Source organism: Nanorana parkeri, unplaced genomic scaffold (genome assembly GCF_000935625.1).
Source record: "Nanorana parkeri isolate BGI_ZX_2015 unplaced genomic scaffold, ASM93562v1 scaffold2375, whole genome shotgun sequence".
Lineage (NCBI taxonomy): Eukaryota > Metazoa > Chordata > Amphibia > Anura > Dicroglossidae > Nanorana > Nanorana parkeri.
This window is the reverse complement of record NW_017308643.1, coordinates 2862-12530: the sequence shown is the minus strand read 5'-3', so window position 1 is coordinate 12530 and position 9669 is coordinate 2862. Positions and strand designations below refer to the sequence as shown.

The following is a 9669-nucleotide window of genomic DNA, read 5'->3' as shown; positions in this document are numbered from 1 at the left end:
GCTATGGACCCGCTGATCGCCTATATGTGAAACACCCGGTACCGGGTGTTCGCATTGGATGGGTCTTTTCTGCCCGTGCGTGCCCGCTAGGGGGCACGCGCGAGCAGAAAAAAAATGCCGTCTGGCGACAGCAACCCACCACTGCAGCAGAGGTTAAATAATAATCTTTATATGCTTTTAATTAGGTAAATAGGAAATATTGTTATAGATATAAATCTAATCTGCTGAAGTTGCATTGATGGTAGTTTTAACCAGTTCTTTTTAGTAATCTAGCTTTCTGGTTTAAAGACAAGTGGCTAATTACACAGTTAAAATACATATATAGGACCTGTTATGTTCCAAAGGTTCTGTACGTCTCTTTAGCCACTCTTGTGATCCAGGTACTCCTGCCAGACAGTACGACCAATTCTTAACCTCCTATGTATTGGAAGAACGGCTATTGCAAAAACTCTGGGTAACAAAAACCCAGCCTATTGACTAAACGGTAAATCAGGAGCTCACCTCTGTCTTAACCAGCTATAGATGGGCAGATTTTTCCACAGTAATGGCTTAAAGTGAGACATATTAAAAAGGTCCTCTGAACTCTTTACCTATTTAGTCCTTCATTGCTAAACATGCAACAGGTTCTCTTTCCCTCGTTTTAGGAGTATGGGTTTCCCACCCCATCTTTATCGGCAAGAGGTCAGGGAGTGAATGTCTCGTTCATGTACAGTAGATCACCATGAGGTAGAAAATATAAGTATGATCATCATCATGCTTACTCAGTACAGCACCAAGATAAGGTCAGCATGCCTATTCACCCATTAACTGGCCAAAGAAAAAGACACATAGAGGGATAGGCAGTCTACAAGACAATTATATCCTTTCTAGCATAACTTAAATTCACATATTATCTCAGCTGGATACATGTACACATATAGATATATACAGAGTATTGAACTAACTGATAATTAGGGGGCTTCCTTCTACACACATCAGGGACTGTTTTACTTATTTAAATTTTTTCATACAATAAAGATTTGTTGTATTTATAGTGAGTGGTTCTATACTCTATTGTCTATTCTGCTATATATACATTTTTGTTTGTATGGTTCCCCAGTTTTGCTCTTTTAAATCTGGGTCTGGTGGGTGTCATGCCCTTTGCTCATTCAGCTAGAGGACATTGATTTCTCTGTATGTGTTTCTAAGACTCTGCCCATTGTTTTAAAGGGGATGCTTTGTTTTCCTACTTATTGAATACATTTATTTGTTCAGTTTTCATATTTTCTATTTTTGTATGCTGCGCTTTTTTTCTCTCCCTGTAACTGCCACTGTCTCCTCTTTAACTGACTTTAATGAAAGGAGAAGTAGAAAGCCGATTAGCTCATCTCTCTGGCACTCTGCTCATTCTATCTATCAACATGCTCCTTGTTAGCACAAGAGCACAGCTGACTGGCTCCTTATACTGCTTCCCCCCCTCCCAGTCTGAGTGCTGATGTACAGGAGATGACAGGAGGCTGATATTCAGATTCAGGTTCTCACACCAACTGCATGTAAAAATACATATTATTCATTCTTTAATGATTAAAATAAATGTACAACCGCATTGCTTGATCAGTTTTTTATATTTGCCTGCACTCAAGCTTAAAATTCCATTCTGAATGTGTAATTGTTTCAAAGCCTTTTGTTTGAAGTAGAATAATTCCAGTGCTTTATGTATAGGAAAGACGATTCACACAACTTTTCCTGTTCCTTTTCAGGGCCCATCACCCCCCAGGGAACAGGCTTTCTGGCTGTTCAGTCTGTTAGCTCCACCACAGTGAGTATATGTCCTACACTACATAGATATAATGTTTTTTGTGTAAAATGGTACCATTTCAGCTGTTGTAAAACGAAGACCTCATTCACACGGCAAAAATGTTCCAGCTGCTGCAAGAATCCAGTATATTCCTGCAGCTGGATTCACAGGTAGATGAGGATAGTTACGACCCCTGAGCCTGTACAAAGCAATGACAGGCTAAAGGTGCCCATACACTTTACAACCATCGCAAGACCTTAGTCTTGCGATGGTTGTAAAGTAATTTAAAAAACGTACGATCTGCCCATCTTGGACAGGCAGATCGTACTCTCGATCATCGCAAGCCCGCCCCGCTGAGGGGCGGGCTTCCGATGACCGCAATGCTGAACGGGCAGTGTGCGCGTGCGCACACCGGCCCGTTCGGCATTTGTCTCCCGAGCATCATGCAAACCAGCCGAAAATTGTACGATTTTCGGCTGGTTTTCTAGCGTGCTCCCTAGACAAAAGACGTGCGACCGTACAGTAAAAACGGTCGCACGTCTTCCATACACTTTGCGATTATCGTACGATCGCGGGATTTCCAGCGATTATCGTGCGATAATCACACAGTGTATGGGCACCTTAACAGTGGCCACAGCTGTCTATTGGTGTACATATGTAATCAGGCATGGAGTAATTATCCATGATTAGGGACAGATGATCACCCCTGGACACAATCTGTTTGCGCTCAGGGGCAATCATCTGTTTCTAACCATAGGTAATCCTGCTATGTGCTCTGTGTGCTCACTGAATAAGCAAGTGCTAGGTGTAGTAACCCATAGCAGTCCCAAATTATCTTTGTCCTCACTTAGTGGTAAATGTATTTTCTGCCTCTAATCTACATGGTGACCTAGTGACCACTTAGTGACCTATGATGAGCTACAGGGGTTGCACCAGTCATACCTCCTGAGATCAGCTGTTTACATTGGTCTCTTAATCGCCTCAAGCTTGTACCACACTAAAGGTGCCCATACACCTTACAATTTATCTGCAGATTTTCTGTGGTCAGATGGAAAAAGTGCAACAGATTGGCCCAGGTGGCGATTACTCCATCCACACAGTTAAGTGTAGATGGAGGCATCTGTTGCACCTTTTCCATCTGACCACAGAAGGTGTATGGTCAGCTTTAGAGGTGCTTGGGTACTTCTGCATGATGTAGATTCGCCTGGCAAACCAATTTAAGCAGTGAGTTTCCTAGATTGGGCTTTGTCAGGGCAGGAAAAGTCAAGCATGATAGATAAAGTATTTGTATGTATGCTAGTGTCTACCCTGCAGCCTGATGTCACCTTGCCATTTAAAACATCTGAAAGGGGACATCAGTTAATACTCTGTTTTCCATGACAGCTGGCTGATGTACATAGCTGGATTTCTAATAGGATTGCATTCCTTTTCTTATAGGCAGATTTCCGTATAGCTGCTACAGGTGTTGTGTTAGATCTGGACAAATCTATCACGGTGGTGAAGAAGCTCAAGTTGATAGGATATCCATGCAAGATCTATAAAAATACTGCTTTTATTAAGGTAACATCTTGCTGCGTTACTTTTATTTGGGGATTTTGATATGTTTTTGTTTTCTCCATATATGCTATGTAAGATATTTTAAACATGACAGATGTGTGCACAGGCAGTGACATAGATCTGTACTGGTAATTATATTGTGGTTGGGAACAGGCGGCTCCTGGTGTTTTTACTATGTGTCCAATTAGGTACTAAGTAGTTTGTCATGTGACCAGTTAATATATGCATTATATGGTGGCATAGTACAACTATTTCTCTTGTTCCAAATCCCTATTTATCTCAGGCTTTTAACCTCTGCATTGGTCATTTCCGACCATACATGTACACAGCAGCAGATGAAGAAGATCATAACTGTATGTCCTTCTTGAAAGATGAGTAGAAAGCCCTATAAAAAGAAAAAAATGCTTACCTAAACTGCCACCATTAATAATATGGTCGATTGGGGGGGTACTGGTCCTATCAGATAAAAGGCACGTCACCAAAAATCACTGTATGAGGCATTTTATGCCAAAATTTCTGTTGCATCCATGATGTAGTAACATGTGCTGCAGCCTTATATATATGCTTCACAAATTAAAATCTTAGCGTAATAAAGATACTCCTATTTGATGTCACCATTTGATTTGTGCGACTGTGTATGATAGTAAAAGGGTTCAAGTATTGCGACAACCAGTGGTAATTTTTTTGAAAGTCATTGGTTTTCTGTCTGAACACAGGAAATGTTAAAAACAAACGGTGCCAGTGGCTGTAACATTAATAATATTAATGAGTTTTTCTACTGAGGATTGCAAGATTCAGATGAGCAGCATTCATTTGTGTGAGCATATCTGGATAGTTAAAGCTGCTTTGCAATTATGGCAAAAGATAGGTTAGGGTTGTGTTTTCTGTAATAACTTTGACAAGTTCTTTGAAGAAAAGAAGAGGTTTTATTCTTAAGACTGATGTGGCATTAAAGTGTTCACAAAGTGCACATGGGTAATCTATTGCTGGCCACAGAGGTTACAATCGGATTGTACAGTCTTGTTGAAATCTATCAAGATCCGTGTAGAGTAAGCGCCTGCCTGGACAATTCAGTCCGATTTTTATCCAGTCAAGTAGTCCCTTACTTTATAGTTGTTAGTATAACTGAAGGAGATTGTACGATTAGAATGCAATATGTATGAACAGCCTAACGAGGATCTTTATTTTTTGTTTGTATTGGACTGATATGGCTCAATGTTCAGTTTTTATAGAAAAACACATTTATGTGTCGTTTGGCTTGCTGTATTGCTGTAGTTCTTTCCTAATATGTTTTTAATGTTTTTTTTTAGGGGATGTTCTCTTCTGTCCTTGAAGTGGCTAAATTTGAAGGTGCCTCTGTGCGCACAGTGAGCGGTATTCGAGGGCAAATCAAAAAAGCCCTGCGGACCCCAGAGGGCGCATTTAGAGCAACCTTTGAAGACAAGCTCCTAATGAGTGGTGAGTAATTGGTGCTTCTGAGAAGTGCAGCTTTTTGGATGTCATCTTCACATGCTGGACAGGAACTATGGGAAGTCAAACATTTTTCATCTCTATTATTTAACTTACTGCTGACAAGTTTTCAGAGTGCTTTATTGCTTGAAAAGATAGTCATTTCATAAGTGAAGAGACAACCAGATGCACGAGGCTACTGCAGAAGTCTTAATAAATGAAAGGAGAAGGTGTGTCACAGACTGTAAGGTTAGATGCATTCAGGTGTTAGTTGCTGTACCTCATACTGTCTGCGGTACATTAGGTTTCTCTGTTGCCATATTGTACGCTACTCAGTGATATTGTGTGCTCCTCAATGATATGCTCATCGGTGATACTTTGTGTTCCTCAATTAAGCCTCTGCCCATGATTAAAAGGGTTTGAAGCTTTTTCAAAAGTAGAAGTGTTTCTCATGAAAGCATTCCTTTTTTAGAATCATTGGGAAACCAAAATGGGTATTTTAAGTAATAAAGTATGTCTTCTGTGTACTGGGGTATACATAATGTTGATGTGTGCAGTGCCTTTCACTAGTATATGGTAGTGACTTTTCAACCGATTCTTTTCCTGCTTTCTCTCTCCTGTTAGACATTGTATTTCTCCGCACCTGGTTCCCAGTCACTGTGCCCACCTTTTATAATCCGGTCACCTCCCTGCTGAAACCTGTGGGCCAGAAAGAGACCTGGACTGGTATGAAAACCGTTGGACAGCTCAGGCACGAGCTTGGCATCAAACGGAAACTGCGAAAAGATTCTCTGTACAAGGTAGTGGCAAGCTTTATTTAAATTAAAGAGAAAATTATATAAACAAACTAAGGTATTGGAAAACAAATGTTCCTTCTTCTGTTTCAGCCTATTGTGCGACAAGAAAGGCACTTTAATGCGCTCCACATTCCCAAAGCTTTACAAAAAGCTCTGCCATTTAAAAGTAAGCCCAAAATGATGGAGAAGAAGGGCAAGCCAACAAGAGACAAACTGCGGCCAGCTGTTATTAGAGAACCTCATGAACGGAAGGTAGGAGCACGATCACTTTTCATAATGATTTCTGATACATGTTTAGTACCGTGTAACAAATATGCTATATCTGATTGTAGCCCCCCTCTCCTTTTACTGGACTATCCTCTGTTTGCATGGTGGGTTAAGGTTCAGCCATGTAAACATTATGGCTTTACACAGCACTATGGTTTCTGAATAGTCAAGATGCATTATAAGATTTCCCCAGCAGGTGGCTGGGGTGTATGCTTTAAATTGTAACCCAGAAATATATATATATATATATATATATATATCATATTTTTATAAACTGCATGTGATTTATTATGATTCACTTGCTAAAGGTGGCCATACACTGCTTGAATTTTACTGCGTCAACAGGACAAATTCAAGCTTTGTGGCCCTGCTGGCGCCGCTCTTTTCGACAGAAGACGATTTTTCAAGAATTCTTGGCTAAACAGTGACTGCAATCATTATTTGGGTATTCTGACAGCTGGGGGTGCCTGGTACAATAATCTGGTAGGGGCTGGATTCCCCCCCATCCCCGTGGGCTGAATGAGAAAAAAATGCCAAGTGCATGGGCAGCTTCATACGGAGCTGTCGAAGAAAGTGCAGTCTGAGAGACTGGAGTATGCATCTCCAAGCTGCCAAAAATGTCAGATAATCTTTCCCACTGCATGGGGACCTATGGCTTGGGATGTTAATCTTTACATTGTGGATACCTAACAGGTTAACTGGAAATTTGCCTTCACAGTGGAAGACTTTAATAAAACCCTCTCAATGTTGTCTCTTTTTCATAGATAAGTGCTCTCCTTGCTGCTTTGGGCACAGTTAAAAACTACAAGAAACAGAAGTCAAAGACAAAACACAAAGCACAAAGGAAGGAGTTTGTGCGCAGCAAGCAGAAAGAGGAGGAGGACAAACTAAAGAGGCAGAAGGAGGCCAGGAAAAAGCTTTTCCGTGCAATTGGACAGAGAGAGAAGAAAAAGCAGAAGTCAAGTCTCAGAGGCAGCAAAGAACACAGCTGACAATCCTGACCTTTGTGGATGTACAGATCCTTATAATGATATCTGCCCAGGACTAGGAGTTGTTGTTTTTTTTACTGTTAAAACGTCTAATGGGTCTATTCAGTAGAGCAGTACACAGAGCAGTACTGAAATACAACATGGAGTAACCAGTAACAGCCAATCAGATTTCTGTTTTCTTTTGCCTCACTGGGTTCTATGGTACTGCTCTTAGTACATTTTCTTGCACTCTTAATAAAGCCTGTTTACTGTGTGAATTTATTATTGCAGATATTTTAAACGCTGATTAGAGGAAACACATTTATATAACAAAATATTTAAGCGCATCTTAACCTTAAAATAAAAAAATATGTGGCGGCATACCAGACCTTGGACGTGGTGACTGTATTCGTTTTAACTTTTCAGGTGAAGAACATTTTCAGCAAGTACAGAAAATACATGTTGATCTTGTCAGAACAGCAGTGTCGTGTCCTGTGAGCTTAAAGTGCAAAGAACTTGTTTCAAGTCTAGCCTGCATGACAGCCATGGCCGCCATAGATAAAGTACAGAAATTAGTGTAGCCACCCCAGGGCAGGAAAAGTATTTATTTATTTACATCATTATCTGTTAAAGATAAAGGGGGAAAAAGAATGAAGAAAGAAACCAAATGCAGCCACCACATATAAGGACTAGTAAGCGGTCATATATTACATTTTTCTTTTTGGGTTTGGATATAACTTAAGGTTTTCTTGCCCCAGTCTGTTATATGGAAGAAAAGAGCACAATTCCAAATGGACGCTATACTAAAAAAAACTTTGTGACCGCGGTAGCTTTTTAATAAGTTAGAGTTGTTCTGAAGGCTCTTTTGAAGGTGATCAATTAAAGACTTGTGAATAACTTTATTTTGAATTACTGGATTGTGTGCATACACTATTATACATGGTCTGTAGAATTTGCTGTACATGCCTTGGAAAAACCAATATAAAATACCATGTTCCAAATCTGTTTTACTTGTGAAACATTACTCTGCGTTCAGGGAAGATTGACTTTTACCAGTGTGTTTTTTCTAGCATATTTCACATTGCGTTGCATATCCTAATTAAAAGGAAAGTATGAGCCAATACACTCTACACCCATCACTAAAAATGCAAGACTCATGGCCCATTCACTAGTATTAACATTCAGTAATGTGTTTTTTATGGCCTCCCTTACAAATGGCATAAACAGCCCTAAAATGTGCATTATGTGCTGCCATTTATTCCTATGGCGTTCTTGTAAGTTACGCTGCTGCTGCTACAGGGATGTTAGTGAATGTAAATCATAACCATTAACTTTTTTCCTATTTCATCCATTTTTGTATGTTAAATATACATTCGAAATATGTCAAAAGCCAGCGGCCTTTTACTGTACTCGCAAGACGTTGTAGCCCAATTCAACCAATACCTAATGGATACTGACCGCAAAGATGCTAAGTGCGCTTCTGTGCCTTACACTCCAGATTCAATCTCTGATCTCCCCAGGGCCTTAGAGGAGAATGGGCCACCAGTCACAGTGACCATATCTGGCTCAGGGTCCCCACAGTCTCTGTGTTCTTGTGCAACCTCAGTCTCCTGCCAGTGCCTCTGATGTATAGGGGACCGTTCAACGCTTACTGATGCAGTACGTACTACTGTGGATCTAGAGGATCAACCTGTTCTCTCCAGTCTTGAGTTTTTCAGAGCCTCTACAGTTAGAGCATTCCACTACACCCGCTCTTTGAGGTGTTCTTCTATGCAGACTAGAAGCACCTTAAAGCGTTCTGGACCCCAGATGAGCGGGTGTTGGAACTATTACTCTTTGAGATGGAATTTAAATGGTAAATCCTTTACGTCATTTTCAGGCCTAAAATGTGGAATATAACATGGGTGCAAAAATGGAAAAAAGGGCCTCAGTCATGAAGGGGTTAATCAATGATCATCCTTAACAGGAAAACCACCAGGCCAGTAGAAGGTGTGCCCACCTTTTAAGGACCAGCAGTTGGAATCCCTCTTTAACACTCAGTTTTCACTGGTGGGCTCTGCCCTTTCCCCGCTTCTGACTCTGACCTTATTCTGTCAAACTGGCAAAATAGGTTAAATCCCTCAAAAAAAAAAAGCTCCCGGCTGCTGCTGTAGATACTTTCCTGATAATGTGCAAGCAGATGCGTGGCTAGAAGCAGCTTGGGTCTGTTGCCCATACAGATGTGCAGAGCACTCTGATAAAGGTGCTGGGAAGGCAGATGCTGTATTCAAGGAGCAACTGACTCCCTTGTTCTATGAGGGACTCTATCTCTTCAGGCCTACACTGGACATCATTATATCATGGGAGGCCAGAACTTACACCTGTCTCAGCTTAAGAAGTCAAAGGAACGGTCAGTTGAGTCCCATCCTTCATCTACTTCTGAATTTTCACCAGTGAACCCTCTAAGCTGTATCCTCAGCCCACCTGGCTGAAAGCAAGAAACCTGTTAAACCCTCAGAGAAGTCTTCAGCATGAGGTTGTGCCCCCACTTTTGTAAGGGGGGAGAGGGTGGTTGCTGTTCCTTGCAAGTCCTTGGGTAGTTTGCTCTTCAGGGTTTCAGGTTCAGAGTACCCCTTTATGTTCACAGGCTAATTCCTTGCCCCTGGCACTCTTCAGCTGCTCACCCTCTACTCCCTTGTGCCATCATACAGATTTAACAGGCCTTCCCATGAAGTCTCCGCAATCTAGGCACTCTTGCTCTAGTTCCTGCATCAGTATTGGCTCTCGAGCTGTGTCCCATCCTGGCAAACACCGTCTCCCTAAGATAAATCCTCTTCCCTTGGGGCATAAGGTCATCAGTGGTATTTGGTACCCT

At 41.2% G+C, this 9669-nt stretch overlaps 1 protein-coding gene across 1 annotated transcript in view; it reads left to right on the top strand.

Moving 5' to 3' along the window:
- The window catches only part of BMS1 (BMS1, ribosome biogenesis factor), a 28234-nt gene extending 21381 nt beyond the window's left edge, over positions 1–6853 (top strand). Inside the window, exons 18-23 of the mRNA XM_018573432.1 lie at positions 1740–1798; positions 3215–3337; positions 4645–4792; positions 5408–5583; positions 5671–5832; positions 6612–6853. Of these exons, the coding sequence (XP_018428934.1) occupies positions 1740–1798; positions 3215–3337; positions 4645–4792; positions 5408–5583; positions 5671–5832; positions 6612–6839 (896 nt within the window). The 3' untranslated portion in view covers positions 6840–6853. The remainder of the gene's footprint in view (positions 1–1739; positions 1799–3214; positions 3338–4644; positions 4793–5407; positions 5584–5670; positions 5833–6611) is intronic.
- Positions 6854–9669: the final 2816 nt, after the last annotated feature.